General features: G+C 59.8%; 1 protein-coding gene across 1 annotated transcript; it reads right to left on the reverse strand.

The window, feature by feature from the left end:
• Positions 1 to 15: 15 nt before the first annotated feature.
• On the reverse strand, positions 16 to 18931 carry OBSL1 (obscurin like cytoskeletal adaptor 1; the record flags this gene model as incomplete). Its single annotated transcript, XM_081095192.1, is given in 23 exon segments — positions 16 to 36; positions 38 to 85; positions 87 to 168; positions 654 to 927; positions 1239 to 1343; positions 1665 to 1826; positions 1991 to 2147; positions 2692 to 2804; positions 3601 to 3867; positions 4852 to 5124; positions 5293 to 5562; positions 6193 to 6468; positions 6617 to 6904; positions 6993 to 7268; positions 8022 to 8294; positions 11053 to 11325; positions 11860 to 12132; positions 13176 to 13448; positions 14559 to 14855; positions 15020 to 15322; positions 15473 to 15724; positions 15816 to 16085; positions 17830 to 18931. Coding segments are annotated over 23 exon segments (5838 nt in total). The 5' UTR covers positions 18842 to 18931.
• Positions 18932 to 19407: the final 476 nt, after the last annotated feature.

Here is a 19407-nt window from a genome sequence, read left to right on the forward strand (position 1 = left end):
CAGGAAGAGTGGCCCTCACCCTCTGCCCCACCTTTTCTTGGGCCTCTGTCACGGCTGTCTGTGCTGCAGGAAAGTGGGGGGGGGGGGGTGGTGGTGGTGGTGGTGGTGGATGGGGGGGGCAAGGCGTCTGAAGGGAATGCAGGAATTGGGGTGGAGAGTGGGGCATCTCTTATGTGGGAGAGGAAAGAAATGGGACTAGCTCAGGAGCCCTCTGCCCAGGCTGATGCTGAACTCACTGAGATGGGCAGAAGCCAGCAGAGAGCAGGAGGGGGTGAGGGTCCTGTGGGGGCCACAGACCAGGAGCCGGGAGTTGGGAGGATAAGAACTTGGCTACAAATGGGGTACTCAGGTGAGCCAAACATGGTGCAGTGGCAGGAGGAAGTGAGGAGGGTACTGGACAGGAAGGGGTGTGGAAAGGTGGGAATCGCTGCCCTGAACCCAGTGGTTCCTGTGGAGAACACGGCTCCTTCCTCTCCTCAGCCTAACAGATCCCAGGCCCCGCCCCCCCCCCCCCCCCCTTCCTACCTTCAATACATCCCAGGACCAACTGGCCACCCCACGCCCTGAAATACCTGCGGGAGGTGTGTCTCAGCCCACCAGCTCCCAGGTGACCACTTCTGCCTGGCCAGGCCTCCTGCCCAAGTCAGCTTCACTCACCCTCTACCAGCAGCCGCGTGTGGGCGCTGTCTTGGCCGGCCTGGCAGCAGTAGCTGCCCTGGTCCTCAGGCCGCACGTCACGGATGACCAGGCTGTGGGTGGGGCCATGGCTGCGCAGCTCGTACTTGTCTCCCGGGCACAGCGCGACCCCCTCCCGCAACCAGCACACGTGTCCCCCGGAGCGCGACACAGTCACCTCCAGGACCGCCCGGCGGCCCACCAGAACCGTCTTCTCGCGAGGCGGGCGGCGGCACATCTGGAGAGGCAGTGCTGGGGGTGCAGGACGAGGGCTTAAGTTAATAGGGACACGCAGGACCCCCAGGAAGAGAAACGCGTCTTCCCTCCCCCCACGGCCTCCGCTCCGGGTCTCAGACCTCAATGCCACGGGCCCATTCCGCTGTACCCTCAACTCAAAGTCTCCTCCTCCCCCGGAGACGGCGCACTGCCCTCTGTGACCCGCCCAGGGAGAGCCCCCCGAGAAAGGGAGGTGGGGGAGGCAGCGTTCCTAGGACAAGCCGCCCGCCTGCCAGGCCCAGGGAAGGTGATGCCCACTCCAGGCGGCCCCCGCGGCAGCGGCTTACCCTCCACTTCCAGCTCAGCTGCGGACTGGGCGGGTCCCGCCTGGAAGCGGACCTCACCGGCGTCCTCCGCGCGCAGCTCACTTAGCACCAGAATATGTTTCTTTCCTGAGGATGAAGGGGGCGCTAGCGAGCGGAGCCACCTCTGGGAAGGGATCGGAGATGAGGGTGGTGGGGCAGGAGTAGGTCGCCGGGTCGATTCGGACGCGACAAACGTGCGCTAGGATGGGCGGAACTGGGATGCGGAGGGGGAGGAGGAGCCGGCCAGGACCGAGGGCTGAGACCCGGGGGCTCGCGGAGAGACAGGCTGACGGCTTAGGGACGTGGGGCGGGCCCGTTCGAGATGGAGGCGGGGCTAATACTAATGGGCGGGGTCTATGCGAGCGGGGGGCGGGGCAGCGAGGAGCTAGGGTAGCAAGGCGGCCAGACCTTCCTGTCGGATGCGGATGCGGCCTCCGGGTCTCAGTGGGCGGCCTCCGAGCTTCCAGCTGCCGGTGGTCTCGGCCTCTGACACGGTGCACTCGAACGTAGCGCCGTCGCCTTCGCGGGCGCTCACCGGCCGCAGTTCGGACAGCACGGCCACCACGCGCTCTGGGGCGGAGCCGGGGGCGTGAGGCGGGGCGGGGCGGAGGGCGGTACCCACCCACTCCCGCCCCGCCCCTCGTCGGGCAGCACCGAGTCAGTTCCAGGGAAAGGGCGGTCTGCAGACCCCGACCCCACATCAGTGCCCGGTCCCAGCAGCACCCCGTACCCACCGCGCACGGTCAGGCGGACGGGGCCCGCGCGGGCCGTTCCCGCCGCGCAGCTGTAGGTCCCAGCATCCAAGGAGCCACAGCGCCGCAGCTGGAGAAGGCGCCGCGCGCCGAGGGCCTGGAGCCTGAGCCGGGGGCTGGGGATGAGCGGGCGTCCGTCCTAGGGATGGGGGTGGCAGAGGGTCCGGATGAACTCAGCAGGGCACCGGCGACCGCGGCCCTGGGGGGCGGTGGCGCCCTCAGTTGATGCCAAGCAGTTTGGAGGCGTGTTTATGTTAGTCTGCGTCCCCCAGTCTGGGGTGGAGCCGTCCTGCGCTTGCGAGCCGCGCTAGGAGCCTCCTTGGGAAGGTGTCACCCTTTAGGGGACATTAAGGTTGAGAAGGGGCTCCACAGGCGCGGGAAGCCCGGGGTCATGCTCCAACCACATTGGCCATGAGCATGGATTCTGGAATTAGACAAACCTGGATTCAAATATGGGCTCCATCCCTTTTGTCTTCCCCTGGGCAATACTTCACCCCACAGAGCCCCAGTCTCCTTGGAGATAACATGGAGATAACAAGACCTACCTGAAAGAGTTGTGAAGATTAAAGGATTAAGTGTACAGCACATCTGAGCACAGTGGCAGGCACATCCACTCAGTATTAGTTTGGGGCATTGTTACTATTGTGGTGCCAGGGTAGGCTGGGCTGGGGCTGGGCTCTGACCTTCTCCCAGGTAACATCAGCCAAGGCCTGGGAAAGCTCGCACTCGAATGTAGCTGTGTCGCCCTCGGTCACCTCTAGGTCCTGTGGCACCTGCACAAAGGTCACTGGGGCCTCTGGGATGGGAAGAGGAGGACAGTGCAGAGGGAACAGGGGTGAGGGCCGGCTGAGGGCCTGGCTCCCAGGGACATGGAGTACACACAGGGCACAAGGGGTTAGTGGTGAACACATTTAGGCAAGGTGAGCAGTGGAGGTCACCAGAGGGGATGTGTTAGGACAAGTGGACGATGCTGGTCGGTGGAGGACACAGTGGAGTTACAGGGGTTAATGGGGCAGGAGTAGCCAGCTGGTGGTCACACTTTAAGGTGGTCAGTGTGGGTCATGCTGGTGCTAGAGGGACTGGGGGGAACTAGAGCAGAGATGCCAGTGGAGTCACCCACAGACAGGCAAGGTCTGTGATGAACAGGAGACACTGGACAATGGGGGGTACAATGCATTCAGAGTAGCAATGGGGGGATACACTGTGCTAGAAACAAACATGGGGGACACAGACAGAGGGCCATTGGGATTTGAGTGGTCAGAAGGGCACACTCAGGTAGGCAGACGGGCACAGCAGGCAGGTGTGGTCAGAGGGGTCACACTCAGTGTGGTGAGTGGGGCCATGGTCAGGCACGGGCAGACAATAGGGACCAGACTGGCACAGCCTGCTCACAGTGGCCCAGTCCGTGGTTTGCAGGGACTGGAGGGCCAGTGGAGCCACACTCAGGCAGGGCAGTCGCTGGGGCCACACAGGGCCAAAGGGTCGGGGGAGCCACACTCTGGCAGAGAGGTCAGTGGGGGCCACACAGGTAGTGGGATCAGTGGGGTCACACCCCGGCTGGTCAGCAGGCAGCAGTGTCCCGGAGGCCGCACCTCTCACAGTGAGTCTGGCTGCACAGCGCAGGGAGTCCGCCGTGAAGGAGATGCAGCCTGAGTCGGCCAGGCCCAAGCCACTGAGTGCCAGGTGGTAGGTGCGGCCCTCTGTGTGAAGGCGGCACTGGGGTCCTGGGCGCAGCCGGACTCCACCCCGGGCCCATTCCCCCATCACACCCTCCTGGGACAGCTCCAGCTGGAAGGTGGCACTGCCCCCCTCGATGATGGTCACATCCTCCAGAGGCCGCAACACCCTTAGCTGCCTTGCTGGTGGGGGGAGATGGGGAGAGAAGGAGGATGAGGGCTCCAGCTCTGGGCATGGGTTTTGGGGGTCTCACACACCCTTTGGTCCTACCTGCACCACCCCTAAGACCTAACCTATGAAGGGCCTATCAAATGAAGCTCAGAACCGGGATGCAGGAAGAAGGGAGCACAGCTCACCAGACTTAGGGGGAGAGCGGAGCTTACTGGGGTTAGGAGAAGGGGGTGAGGTGTGGTTAGAAGGCTGAGGAGTTTGGGTGAAGGGTGCTGTAACCCTCACTCAGAGGAAGCACAGAATTCTGAGTTGGACCCTAGCTCTGCCGTGTAGCTGTGTGCTGTGTGACCTTTGGCAAACTGCTTGACCTCTCTGGGCCTTAGTTTCTCCAATTATACAAGGGAAATAGCATTGAGATATGGGTTTAATGTGATTAAATGAATGAAATAAATTAGAAAAGAATATGTATCACCAACAAGAACCATTTTGTGGGCATTTTTCACGTTATCTCATTGAATATTCCCAAAGACTCTTGAAGTAGGAATCAGCTTCATTTTTAAGACTTGGCTCAGAGTGACTAAGTACTTTGCATGAAGTCACACAATTCATAGAGGGCTCCAGTTTGGGGGATGGGGGTGCTATTTGCCAGCCACCCCTGCTTCTGAAATGGACCCACGTATCCTGGGGCCTGTGACTAAAGGATAAACACCGCTAGTCTTTCTGGAGGATAATATTTATGTTCATAGCAAAGCCAACTTGGACATGTGAAATGGAATGCAAAATCCACATGGACTTCTAAGGTAAATAGAAAACTTTAGAAAAAGAAAAGTTTTGCTTCCAGCAGGCCACTTCAGGCCACAGTCCTGGAGGTCAGCCAGGGCTGACTGGCCTCAGAAGCCGGGGGCACTTTGGTGGGGGCCTGAGGGTCCCTGGGCCAGCCAGGAAAGGCTGTGCCATAGGGCGGGCAATTCGTTAGGAGAGGACAGGGCACTCACGCCTTACGCTGAGCCTGGCCAGGGTGCGATCGTGGTGGCTCTCGCAGCCGTAGGTGCCTTGGTCAGCCAGTACAACACCATGGATGAAGAGGCGGTAGATGTGGCCATCCTGGGCCACAGACAGGCGAGAGTCGTGGGGTAGGGGCTCCCCACCTCGAACCCAGCGCACGGCCCCTGCTGCACCCACTCGGCCCGTCTCCACTTCCAGGCACACGTCCTGGCCTTCCTCCACCCGCATGTCCTGCAGCCGCCGAAGGAACAGCAGCTCGGTTTCTGGGGAGGCAGGGGGAGGGGGCCATGGAGTCTGGGTGTGCCTGGAGGCGGACCCCCTGTTCCATCTCACTGGTTTGTCCCTGGGCACAAGGGCAAGGCTGCTAGGGTGGGGCAAGGAGGATAGGTAGTAGAGGAAATAAGACCATTGTGTCCCCATCGGGACCAAACCTCGAATGTGGAGCCGGGCACTTGTTGCTGTGCCCCCTGCTTGGGCAGTCACGGTCCCTGCGTCTTTCAGCTGGCACCCTCGCACGGTCAGGGTGCGGGTTGACCCACTCTGGGCCATCTCTAGCCCAGGTCCTGGAGTGACAATGGCCCCATTGCGCAGCCAGGTGACGTCGGCGTCTGGAGGGGAGACTTCACACCGGAACGTGGCGTCGTCACCCTCATGGACAGTGAGTGGTGTCAGCTCTGAGACCAGCTTCACCGGTGGCGGCTCTGGTGGGGGTGGTCAGGCAGTGAGGCGGGCTGGGTCTCTCTCCCTCCCCCTTCTCATCCCCTCCAGAGGGTAGAGGCGTCACCCCCAGTTATTTAAGAGACCTTTCCTGGGACCTGCTGTGTGTCAGCCACGGGGATGTCCCAAAGGACTAGATAGATGCCTCTCTTGGCCAACTCCTCTCCATCCTGGCCTGGTACCCCACCTCTCTGGCTCCCTAATAACAATAAATCACTTACCATGGACCCTATCTATTTCATTTAACTGTCACAATAGCCCTTTAAACCTCTCCCTTACCCCCCCCCCCCCCCCCCCACACACACACTTCAGAGCTGGGACTCAGAGAAGTTATGCCACTTGTCAGTGTCACTCAACTACTGGGAAGCAGAATCCACACTGGAACCTCGGTGGGTCACTCCAGAGCTCCTGCTTTTAACCACTGGGCAATGCCTCCTCCTATTTGAGAGTTTCTAGACAAGGGGGCTCTGAGCCCCTATCCAAGGAACAGTTGTGCATGAATTGGTTGGAGCCAGAGGCAGTGAGGTGTGTGGGGGGTTGAGGGGATTCCAACATGGTGAGGGGTGTGGACCCTGGGGGGACCGGGGCCCAAAGCGTGTGAGGGGTGCAGTTACCTTCCACACTGACGAGGAAGATGCGGCTGTCCTGGGGTGCGTCGCACAGGTACTCCCCAGCGTCTCCACTCTGTGTGCCCCGCACCCGCAGCGCCTGCCTCGTCCCGGCCTGCTCCAGCTGCACCCGCCCCTGGCTCGCCAGTCGCTCCCCGTCCTTGTACCAGCGCACAGTGGCCCCAGGCCCGGAGAGGTGTACCACCAGCTCTAGGTCCCTGCCTGGGGAGCTGCGAACTCTTGTCTGGGCCGCTTCTGGGGTCACCACCCGCACGGGTGGCTCTGTGGGGGCAGAGCTTTGGGTCATTGGGAGGAAGTGGCTCAAGGGCTATATGGAGAGCAGTGCAGGCAAGATGGGGAAAGGTACAAGGAGGGGCAGGCGTGCTAGAGGAGCGGGGAACACATGGGTTCTTGCCCAGACTGTCCTCACCAGCCACTTGGACAGTGAAGCTGAGGCTGGGGGCGCCTGGGGCCTCCCCGGACTGGCAGGTGTACAGGCCGGCGTGGGCTGGCTCTGCAGCCCGGATGCAGAGGACGCGGCGGGGGCCCTCGGCGTGGAGCTCCACGCCCTCCTCCTCCTGCACCGGCCTCCCGTTGTGGCTCCAGAACACGAGGGCACCAGCCCGGGAAAGCTCACAGCTCAGCATCACCGGCTCCCCGGGGGCCACACAGAGCGGGCCGGGGGCTGCCTCTGGGGCAAGGAACTGGACTGGGGGCTCTGGACGGAGAGAGGAGGGGTCAGCTTGGGCTTGCTTCCATCGCCCCCCCTCGCCCCCCCACCCCCCGGGCTGGCTAGAGGCACCCACCAGCCAGGCTGACGTTGAAGGTGACAGCTTCATCACGGGTCTCACACACATACTCCCCGGCATCCTCGGGCTGGGCGTGGGGCAGGGTCAGGGTGCGAGCGGGCCCCTCGGCGCCCAGCTGCAGGGCGTCTGATGCTTCCACTTCCAGCCCATCCTTGTACCAGCGCACCTGGGACCCAGCAGGGGCCACCTCGCAGCGCAGCTCCACGCGCCCTGGAGCTCCAAACTGCAGGTCCAGGGAGCGAGCTGCAGGCCGCACAATCCTCTCTGGCGGGGCTGGTGGGCGAACAGAGAGAGGCACACGTGAGCTCAGCCTCACCTGCTAGCTTCTCAACCATCTCCCTTCACAGTGCAGCTCTTGGGAATGGTACCAGCTACAATCCATAGGTACCTACTGTGTGCCAGGTGCTGTGACAAGCACACTGCAGTTCCTTTCTCTGCTACTCCCGACACTCTCCAGAGGGGTGCTGCTGCCTCACTTTACAGTGAGGACCTGAGGCCTCTTTGGAGGAAAGCGACTCACCCAAGGCCACATGACAGAAAGAGGTAGCCCAGACCTGCCTGACCCCCATGCACACCCTTCCTACCCCACACCCACTTTCTGTCCACTTTCCCTGCTTTGCCTCCGATGCACGTATACCACGTGAAAAAACATCTATTTTAGCTATTTGTTGTCTGTCCACCCTCATTAGAATGCATGCTCCCTGAAGACGGGAGGCTTTCTCTCACTGGTTCATTAGTGTATCCATCAGCATCTAGAACAGTGCTGAGCACATAGCATTGAGTATTGGTTGAAAAAAATGAATGGGCTCCTGATTGCTAGACTCTCTTGACCAGGCCCCCGGTCACTGTTTTGACCTGATTTGAGTCATCTAGGGCTCTCTGTTGGCTGAGAATAAGGAGGCTGGAGAAGGCAAAGGCTGAGTGGGGCCAGAGGGGAGCCCTAAGGTATAGGAAGTCAGGGTTTTGGGTGTCTGTCCCTCAGCCTCCTGCTTTTCTACTCTCCCGTGTGCCCCAGAAACTGCCCACCTGTGACGGTGACAGTGAAGAAGGCCGAGTCGTCTCCAGCGTCGCACACGAACTCGCCCCCGTCCTCGGGCTGGGCAGCAGGCAGCACCAGGCGGCGGCACGGCCCGTCACTCTCTAGCACCAGGGCCTCGCTCTCCTCCACCTCCAGCCCATCCTTGTACCAGCGCACCAGGGCGTCCTCCCGCGACAGCTCACACATTAGCACCACACACTCCAAGCTCACGGCGGTCAAGGTCACCTCATCCCGGGGGTGTATGATGCGTACGGGGGGCTCTGCAGAGTGAGGGCAACCACGGGCTGTGACAAACCCACTGCCAGCCTCCCTGGAGCCATCTGGCAGCGTGACGTCCCTGTCACCCACAATAATGAGTAACGAGGATAATAACAAGGAATCATAGGTCCACACTTTGTTCTCTGAAGTCCCTGGGGCGAGAGGTGTGAGAGAATCCAGCATGTATCAGACTGCAGAAGTGGTGCATTTATCACCTCTCATCTACCCACCCCTTCAGCCCCCACGGGGCACCCCCATAATCAATCACATTAACGTTTCTTCGGTGTAACATACAGATGTATTCACTCTAAGCAGAATAATCAAGGAGTACAAATAGCCTCACAGCAATTAAGCTCAGGTTTTACTAAAATGACTTTGAATACTGAACTTACAGAAAGCCTTTGGGTTTTGGGAGATTTTTGGATTTCGAAGCTGTGGATAAGGGATCATGGATCTGTAATAGCAAGTACTTATATACCGCGTTCTGAGGTTCCTAAGCACTTTACACAGGTAACCTTCACCGCAGTCCTAGGAGGTAGGTATTGTTTTATCCCGGTTTTCCAGATGAGGAAACTGAGGCACAGAGTGATTAAGCAACTTCCTTAAGGTCACAGCTGGCTACACCTACTCTAGGGCAGGAGGAAGAGCTACCACCTGTTAAAGGAACACAGACTCTGCCACCAGTGGGAGGGATTCTGAGCCAAGGCTGGCAGGAACACTAATGATTTTTGCATCTGCGCATGGATTGCCAACACCTGGCTGAGAGTTCCCTAGGGACGTTCAATGCCGATCCTGGGAGTTCCTCTCCAACTGCTCCAAGGTGGTTGCTCCTCCATAGAGAGAAAAGGATGCCAACACTGAATAGGGCAGTGGACTGAGCCAGGGCCTGCTCACATTCCCTCGGCACCCTGGGGGTCTCCCAGAATCTTCTCTAGGGGACACGTTAGTGCTTCTTTAACATTCGGCCCCCTTGTGGCTGGGCTGGGGAACTGCTAGCTTCCCGGTCTGTTTTTGAAGGGGTGTGAGCATGGGCAGGGGTGCCCATCAGCACACACTCAGCCCTCTGCCTCTGCAAACCACCTTCCTAACTGAGTTCCTCCTGAGTCTAGAGGATGCAGGCTGGTTCTTTGGGCCCCACCAAGGCCAGCTGCTTGCAGACTGTGGCTGCCTGGGGGTTGAGGGAGGGTATAGGGCAGTGGAGTGACTGGGTGGAGCAATGGGGCTAGGGTGCCTGCACTGCCGTGTGGGACCTCAGCTTGGTATCAGACTTAATTCTCCCCCGTCCACACTGAGGTGGTGGTGTGTGAATTTCCTTATTCAAATCTGGTGTTTTGTGGGGAGGCCAAATGTGGGCTGGCCTATGTGCAGCTGTGGCCATGACATCTGGCCAGGGCTTAGGGCAGGTGAGTTTGAAGGGACTCACTACGGGACAGATGTGCAAAGGCCTCTCTGACTTTGTGGGCTGGTATGTGTCAAGCTGCACTATTCGGGTGCAGGGAGTGGGGGGCCCTAAGCTGCTCAGCCTAGGCTGAGGCATTGTTCCCAGGGCAGAGCAGGGGAGGAGGCAAGACTGTGCCAGCAGCGGGATGGTCGCTCCAGTGTAGCCAGGGGGGTTCTTCTGCACCACCCAGAGATGCCTAGGCCTTGCACACCCCCCCCCACCCCCACACCTACACACAGGACTGGTGCTGGCTGCACTGCCAAAGCTCCCAGCACCGAATGACTAGCACTTCTATAGTCGTCCTGTGCTCTTCTCACTTTGCATATTCTCCCCCCACCTTCAGCCCCAACCCCATTTCCCTCTTAGCTAACTCAGCCCCCGCCCCAAGTATCCGTTTTAAGGCACTTCCTGCCACCAACCTGGTTAATAGACCCAGGCCTTGGGCTCCCTCTGCTCCCTATCAGGACACCTGACAACCCCACACTCCATGGTGAGCTCCTGGAGGGAAGTGGCTTGTCTGCCTGGGAGCAGCTGAGCATCCAGAGCGCTGCCCAGGGAAGTACGGTCACACAGTCACTCGGTGATTCTCCGAGTCCCATCCTGACTCGCTTGCTCTGCTCTCTTGAGCCCTCTGCCCTGTCCCTCACAGCACTTGTCACAAGGTGTCGCTGTACATTTATTTGCATGTTTATTGATTTAACACGGTTGCAAACTCAAATGCCCGCAGGGGAAGTAGTCTAGGGAGAAGCGGGAGGGTGGGACAGGAAAGGGGGCCCCGAGTTATGGGGGCAGCTGCTACTCAGCGCCAGCTGCTCGTCGCCATGGGGGGAAGCGGGACCAGAGCCGCCGGGTCTTCGGCCTTTTCAAGAGGACGCATAACTCCGGATTGTTATTTGGACTGTCCTGACTTTGGTAAGACTCTGCAGGCCAAACAAAAACACGTCTGTGGGCTGCATGGGGTGCTAGAGACTACCCATTTGCGTTCTCTGGTTAACAGGTACCGCCCCAGCTAGACTGGCAGCTCTGAGAGTGGGAGGGGTCTGCATTGCATACAGTTACCCACAGCACAGACAGTGCTCAGTAAATTAGTCTGTGAACCACAACTATTCCTCCCTGGCCTTGGGCATGGGACGGGAGAGTGTGGGAGGGACCTGTTCACTCAAACACAGACCCTCGGTTCTTCCAAGCAGGGAGCTCTGGTACATGCACCCACAGCCCCCCGCCCCCTCCGGGGTGCTAGCTAGGGGCTATGTGGCCAGCTTCTCCAAGGGCTCGGGACTGTCCTCTGGTGACCCCGGGCAGCTGGGGTGGGTCCACACCTGTGACAGTGACGGTGAAGGAGGCTGACTCGTCATCGATTTCACACAAGTACTCGCCGGCGTCCTCGAGCTGGACGGCAGGCAGCACCAGACGGCGGATGGTGTCTTCCTTCTGCAGGAGCCGCGCTGGACTCTCCACCACCTCCTCGCCATCCTTGGTCCAGCGCACCTCGGCCCAGGGCCGGCACAGCTCACAGGTCAGCACCACGCGCTCCAGGCGCACGGCCGCCACATACACCTTGCCGCTGGGGTACACGATCCATGAGGAGACGTCTGGGGGACAGGGGCGGTGTGGCCGGACGTCAGGGGCTGGAATCAATGGGCCCTGCCTGATCCATGCCTGTTTCCTACTCCTGCAAAGTGCGCCACAAATGGAACATTCGGGCCCTCCCCCAGAGAGGGTCTCACAGGCCTCACACTCACAGCTGGAGACAGAACAGTCACCAGTCACATCAAGGGCATGACAGCAGCCTCAGCCGTAGGACACTCCATATTCTCTAGGTTGTGACAGGGACAGTAGGAAGGGTGGGGCTGGGGAGAGGAGTTGGGGTCTCCTGAAGGCCTCAGATCTCCTGACCCCTCTAGTGCCCACCTGCCCTATGGTGCCACTGTCTTCCCCCTCTTCAGGAGAATGGAGAAGGCAGGCTTCCCTGTGATTTATGCAATTGTGACCAGCGTATTATGACAATGAATTTCCTGCAGTGACTGAACCTCGGGGTGCAGACCATGGGTAGGCGTGGGATCAGCTGGAGGAGGAGGGGGCGGGGAACACCGTCCCCTGTCCCGTGGCCCTGCCTGGACCCCCACCTGTGATGTTCACGGTGAAGTAGGCACGCTCATCTCCAGCGACGCACTGAAACTCGCCCCCGTCCGAGGGCTGGGTGGCGGGCAGCACCAGGCGGCGACGGGGCCCTTCGTTCTCCAGCACCCTGATGTCGCTGTCCTCCACCTCCTGCCCGTCCTTGTACCAGTGCACAGGGGCGTCCTCCCGGTCCACCTCACAGGTCAGCACGACACACTCAGAGGTTATGGCGTGCACGAACACGTGCTCCCGAGGGTCCAGGATGTGCACTGGGGGGTCTGGAGAGAGACAGGGTCACACAGATACCCCCCAACCCAGGAGATGCAAGTCTATACTGGCTGCTTGACCGCAAGTCTTCTCTCTGGAGGACACTGGGAAGGTTAAGGCCATGCTGTGCAGGGTGCTCTGGGTAATGACATGAGGCATGACAGATCATGTGACACCAGGATGCTACGTGAGTGCCCAGAAGTCACCACTGGGTGGGGACATGGAGGGAGGTGGCACGGAGAGCCTTTGTTTAGGCTGAGAGGAGGCCACTATCACAGGCTGTATCTGCTGCTTTGACAAAGAAGCCTCAGGGCATTGGTCCTGGGTCGGCAGGAGGTGGGAATGACCTAGCGGGGCCACAGTGGGACAGCTTCTCTCTATAGGTAGCGAGGTCCCTGTCATGGGTGCATTCAGACATCCTTGGAGTTGAAACGGGATTTCCACTTAAAGTGAAGATGAGCTGGATGAGTGGTTCCTCGGGCTCTGTCCTGTGTATTCTGGCTCTGGTGGTCTGGGGGGCTGGGCACAGGCACTGTAACAAGCTTCCAGGACAGTTCTGAAGCAGCCAGAACATGGACCAGCTTCTGAGAACCACTGGGCCCTGCACTTAATACTTCCTTTTCACCCTGCTACCTGGGACAGAGGAATAAGCAGTCCTGTGTGTGAACCCTGCGGGGTGTTTGCTAGCTGTGTGATAATTGGCAAATAACCTCTCTGAGCTTCAATATCTTCATCTGTGAACTGGAGATGTATTGCCTTTCACCTAGTTGTGAAGAGTAAATGAAAGTATGTACCTTGACTAATAAATGTCCAATAAATGTTAGCTCCCACTCTCCTTCCCTTAGCTGAATCTAGTTCCCCACACCCCCCACAGAGGGTATGTAGTGGGCAAATGTGCTGGTGTACGTGACTTGAAAACACGGCCCCTGACCCACCAGGACCACCCTGGAAGGAACCTCCCCCCTACCCCAAAAGCAGGCAGACAGCAGACAGGGCTTGCATGGCCCCCAGAGTCAGCCTCAGCTAGAGGAACCCAGCTGCCATGGCTCCTGACCTCGGACAGTGATGCTGAAGAAGGCCGAGACCCCTTCCGTTCTGCACTCAAACTCGCCGCTGTCCCGGACCTCAGCAGCGGGCAGGATCAGACGATGTTTGCGTCCATCCATCTTCACCACCAGTGACTCACTCTCCTCCACCTTCTGCCCATCCTTGTACCAGCTCGCCGGGAAGTCCACCCGGGAGAGCTCACATGTCAGCACCACCCGCTCCAAGGTCGTGAAGGTCAACGACACCTTGTCCTGGGGGCTCAGGATGTGCACCGGGCTTTCTGTATAAGGAGAAACTTGGTCACACGCAGGCGCTGGTCATGTGCAGGCCCTCGTTGTTGCTCTGCCTGAGATAAGCACTCCTTCCCTCGGAGTGTAGAGGGCTGAGAACATCAGGCCAGACAACTGCTGTTCACACATTTGTTGAATCTTAAAAAACAGGTTTGGGCTTATTAACCAGTTCTTAAGAGCAGTGGTTTTAGTGTAAGGATTCCTAGGGATCCTGCTAAAATGCAGATTCTTAGACACCCCCTCCCCAGTCGGACAAGGGCCAGGGAATCTGCATTACAACCCAGCCTCCAGATGACTCTGATGTTGGTGATCCTGGGTCACATTTGGAAGTGCTGCTCTGGCTGTTAGTTATTTCTTACTTTGCCCTCTTCCCGGGATGCTGGAAGCTGACCACCTCAAGGCCTGTGTTTGGGTGCTGAGGAATTCCTCGATTGGCGTTACATCTCCAGCAATGGTGAGACGGCAAATGCCAGTGTGTTCCCTGAACTTTTAGACCCCCATCAACTGTCGTCCTCAGGGCACCTCATTCCCTCTTCTTCTCTGTCTCCACAAGTGATTCTGGAGCCAGAATGCCTGGGTTCATAATCCAGCACTGCCACTCATTAGATCTGTGACTTTCTTTGGCCAAGTCACTTAACCGCTCTGTGCCTCAGTTTCCTCATCTGTAAAATGGGATGACGGAAGAACCTACCTTCTAGGGCTGTTGAGAGCATTGTGTTAATATATGTAAAGTGATTAGGACTGTGCCTGGCACATAGGAAGAAGCTATGACAGCGAGCGATTACACAATAGGGCAGGAAGGTAGGGCCTAGGGGCCAGGGTCTATGGCTCTGAGATGACAAACATGACAGAGCTCTGTAAACCATAAAGCACTCCAAAGAATTTGGATATGATACTCATGAATTAACAAGGGGGCCCTTGTACGTTGCGTGTGGGTTAAAGCCAGCCTCCTGGACCAGAATCTTCCATCTGAGCCCACCATGGGTGCTCCTTATTCTCCTGGTCCAGATGCCAGAAGTGGGAACAGCATCTGCTTCATTTTGTCAACAGGAATTGTGTCCTGGCCCTATCTGCCCACCCGGGTCCCCACCAGCACCAACCTTGGATGGTGAGGGCAGCCGAATCCTGCACACCCGGGCAGCTGAAGCCGACCAGGGCTCCGCTATCCTGGTGCTTGACGGCTTGCAGGGTGAGTCGGTGCTGCGGGCCATTGTGCTCCACGCAGTACCGCAGGGCTCCAGGCCCCACCTGGCCCTCTGGCTCAGTGCCCTTGAGTTCTTCCCCGTTAAGAAACCAGGTGCCCTGGATGATGGTGGAGAGAATGAGGGAGAAAACAGCATCTTCCCCGTCGTACACCTGCACATCCTTCAGACCTGCCACCAGGCGCGCTGTGGGTACTGAGACGGAGAGAGAGTGCAGCCATCAGAACCAGAGGACTGACAGAGGGCTTGCAGGTGGAAGGCATTTAAGAAGACGGGACCGATTGCTGCAGAAGGAAGGAGAGGTGTAATGTGGGGTAGCACTGCTGACAGGCCGGGTCTGGACTGGAGGACGGACTCACCGAGGTGAGCAGACCCGTGGAACACAACGTGGGGACTGCGGCCGTGCTCGCTGACCGAGCAGATGCGGAAGCGGTAGTCACCCTCGGAGGGCACACAGTCTCCCGGCACCTCCACGGCCCCGGCTTTCTCAACGCTGAAGCACTGGACCCAGTCTTCCGAGCCCACCTTCTGCCGCTCCAGCCGGTAGATGAAGGGGGTCTCGGGAGCTGGCTCGGGAGGCTTCCAGGTCAGCAAGACCACGTTCTTGCGGCCCTTGAACATCTCTGCAAGCACCGGGGGTCCCGGGGGACTGTGCTTGACGCCTGAGACAAAGGCAGGGTGTGTATGGGAGCCCTGCCCCAGCCTCCCATCGCCCTTCCTCCTTAGGTCCACTTCCCAACCCAGTCACCCTCCTGCCCTGGCTCTCCTGTCCAGCCCTTGAGGAGTCTGACCAAGGGCTTTCACGCCCTCACATTTGACTCTCAGAAGAGTGGTGGTCCGGGAGTTGCCCAGGCTAAAGGTGACTTCGCCAGCATCTTCTCGAGTGACCCCCGGAAGGACCAGGGCATGCATGTGGCCAGAGCTGCTCTGGCAGGTGGTCGGCAGGTCCTCCCCATCGCGGCTCCAGCGCCCCTCGACCCCAGCCTCTCGCGTCTCCACCAGCAGCACGGCGTTCTCGCCTTCCAGAACGTCCAGCTTCCGGGGCAGCCGCTTCAGGATAGGCCCTGAGAGGCAGACGGGAGTCCATTAGCCCGGGGTCAGGGGTCAGGGCACCTGTCTGTCTCAGCCTCAGCCTCCTCCCGCTGGCCAGCTGACCTTTGACCGTCACATTGGCCACGGTGCGCACCCGGCCGCGCATTTCGCACAGGTAGACCCCGTCGTCATCCGCCTTCAGCCTGTGGATGATGAGGCGCCTGACGGTGCCCTCCTCAATCTGTTCGTATTTGCGGCAGGGCAGCAGCCGCTGGTCCTCACGGAACCAGGCCGTGGGAATGCGGGAGTTGGGGACTTTGCACTCCAGCACGGCAATCCCATGCTCCCGGCCCTCCACATCCTGTAAGGGCCTGGAGAAGCGGAGTCGGGGCTCTGTGGAGAGGAGAGAGACAGAGAAGACTCTAGGGAGGGACTCCTCTTGGCATCATCAATGGCCTAAACCCACATTAGCTCACGCCATTTGCTTTTCTCCCAGAGCCAGCAGGCATTGTGGAAGCACAGAAACACCTCCAGAGGGGAAGTCAGGGGCCTAAATCCTTGTCTCACCCTGACACTAGCCACATCACCTCGAGCAAGGCCATTTTAGTGTCCGACTGCCGCTCTAGGCACCTGCGGGATCGGGCCTAAAGAGGCAGTTGGACATCCCTATAAGTGGGAAAAGGGATGGAAGGGCTTGGACCACATCAGTGATTTTCAAACTGTTCCCTCGGGCCCTTCAAAGGCACCATACACATTCTTAGTTGAATTTTCTTTTCAAGCATTTTCAAAACTGCATTTTGCAAAAAGAAAGCATGATGCTGGAAGCAACCCCGTGGGTTCACCTGCTGCTGGAGCGGTGCGAAGCTCTGCCTGCCTGCTGGGCTTTTTTGTCCTGCTAGAGTTCAGCTCCCCTGGCCAGTGCGTGGCCGCCTGCCCGAGAGGTCACCCCCGTGGCACAGGTGCCACATGCTTGACTGTGTGCCAGGCTGGGCTCAGATTTGCCAAGTTTTTTTCCTCGGAGGAAAAAAGTTGGACAATAACTAGTGGAGGTATAATCCTGCAGGTCGTGATGGATTCCGATTATGGAGAGCTTAACTTCCAGTGTGAGCTTGGGGTGCTTCCCCCACCCCCGTTTTCTATTTATGAGTATTTATTAGATGTTGGTGACTCAACTTTGAAATATAAATTTCTTCTCCTTCACCTTCCTCTTGCAAACCCGGGGAGAGCAGTCTAAAGAAAGAATGGCTAAAATTCACAGGGCAGTTTTTCTCCCTCAAGTTGACCTTTGGTCTGAACCAGGAGTTGCTCAATGTGAGGCCTGCAGCTAGGCCTTCCACGCAAGGCTCACAGACCAGGCCCAGTAATGAGTACAACCTCCACTTTAAATGTGTGTATTCAATAAAATAGCCCCCGTCCTCAATGATTGGCTCTGTAAGTATGTTATAAATCTGGACGTAGAAACTTACAGCCAGAAAATGATCCTTTTCTCTTATAATATACTAGAGGCCCGGTGCACGAAATTTGTGCAAGGGGGGGGGGGAGGTAGGGGATGTGTCCCTCAGCCCAGCCTGCACCCTCTCCAATCTGGGACCCCTTGGGGGATGTCCGACTGCCGCTCTAGGCCCCTGCAGGATTGGGCCTAAAGAGGCAGTTGGACATCCCTCGCAATCTGCAACTGCTGGCTCTTAACCGCTCACCTGCCTGCCTGCCTGCTGGTTCCTAACCGCCTCTGCCTCCTCCTGCCACGGAGGCTTTGTTCAGAAGATGTCCATCTAATTAGCATGTTACCCTTTTATTAGTATAGATTGGGGCCCTAGGTGGGATTTCCATTGGGGGAGAGGAAGTAAAATAACAGGCTGAAAAAAACCACTGGACTAGAAGAGTGCTAGGCCTCTCTCAGTTAATAAGTCAAAGGGAGGTTTTCCACTTCATGCCTCAGAATCACCTGGGGAGTTTGCTAATCAGGTCCTGGATACCTTGGAGACCTAGTAAATCCGAATCCCCGGGGTGGGAAGCGGGAAGAAAATGGGGTTTTAATACCCCGCCGCCTGTCTCCCAGTCCCCCCACCTTCGCCCGAGCAGCACAGGGCCCCGAGAGGGCTGGAGTTGGGGGACCTGGCAGGGGGCGCCGCCACACCTTTGACGTGCAGCTGCACCGCGCTGAGCGTCTGGCCAGCCGAATTGCGCGCGGCGCACACGTAGAGCCCGCGGTCCCGGGCCTGGCAGTACAGCACCTTGAGCACGAAGCCGCCGTCGCGGTCGCGGTACATGAGGCGGCGGCGGTCGGGGAGCAGCGGGCGGCCCTCCCAGCGCCATTCGATCTCGGGCTCGGGCTTGCCCATCACGTAGCAGCGGAACTTGGCGTGCTTGCCCTCGTTCACCCAGAAGGTCTTGGGCGCGCACTTGAGCGGCTCCACCGCGGGCGTGGGGGCCTCGTCGGGGTCCGCGGGCGGGCTCTCGGGGAGCTGGCTCACCTGGAGCAGCGCGCCCGCCTGCGCGTGGCCGTGCGCGTTGCGCGCGTGGCACACATAGACGCCCGAGTCGGGCAGCCGCGCCGCCCGGATGCGCAGCGCCAGGCTCACGCCCCCGCCGCCCTCCGCGCGGCCCGGCTCGAGCGCGAAGTGGCTGCTGTCCCACACTTCGTCCAGGGCCATCCCGTCCTTCTCCCAGGACAGCGTGGGCGCGGGGAGGCCCCCCGCCTGGCACGCCAGCACCACCTCCGTCCCCCGCAGCACCCACTGCGACCGGGGGCCCGTCAGGAACACCGGGGCGCCCTCTCCGGCCCCCGGCGGCGGCAGTGGGCGCTCGGCGGGCTGGGGCTCGGGCTCGGGGCCCGGAGGCTCCAGCACGGTGACCGCGGCCGCAGCGTAGGCCTCCCCCGCCGCGTTGCGGGCGCGGCACACGTAGACCCCCGCGTCGGTGGGCAGCGCGCCAGTCAGCAGCAGGCCGTGCTCGGCGCCGTCGGCCGGGAAGCTCAGGCGCTCCGAGGCCGCCAGCTGCTGCCCGCCCTTCTCCCAGACGACGGTGGGCGGCGGCTCCCCCAGGACCACGCACTTGAGCTCGGCCTCCGCGCCACTTACCACCCGCACGGGCCGCGGGAAGCGCAGGAAGCACGGGGGGCTGCCCTGATCGCCCGAGCCTGCCTTCATCGCGGCGGCCGCCGACGACCCGCAGCGGCTGGGGGAAGGGCGGGTGGTGGGCGGACGCGCGGAGGCCCGAAGCTGTGGAGGGAGCCCGGGAGGCGGGGGGCGTCCGGGAGCTCGGCGTGGGGATCCGGGCAGCTCTCCCCGGACCGCCCGCCTCCGCTCGCCTCCTTACCCTCGCCGGGAGCTGTGGCTCCGCGGCGCAGAGATTCCGGGCCGGGAGCCCAGAGCTCAGGGGGCAGTCCTTCCTGTTTGCCTTCACAGCGAGGAGCCCTGCAGCCTCCGCGGCAGCGTCTGGGCCTCCTGCTCCCGAGAGCCTCTCTTCCCAGCCCCCTCCCACAGCCTGGGCCCCTTTCCCCTCCTCCCTCCCTCCTGCAGCCGCCAGGTCCCCAACCTCCCGCTGGGCTGGGGCCGGAGTGTCAGGGCGCCTGCAGCTGCCAATCCCAAAAATATTCTCTGATGACACAGCTGGAGGACTAAGCCCAGACTGGCTCCTGCAGGCTAAGTTTAGAGCAGGCGGGACCACCTGCCCGCACACTACCCCCGGTTCCAGCCCCAGTCTCAGCCCTCCC

The sequence above is a fragment of the Myotis nattereri genome (assembly GCF_964212035.1).
Source record: "Myotis nattereri genome assembly, chromosome: 7".
Classification (NCBI taxonomy): Eukaryota; Metazoa; Chordata; class Mammalia; order Chiroptera; family Vespertilionidae; genus Myotis; species Myotis nattereri.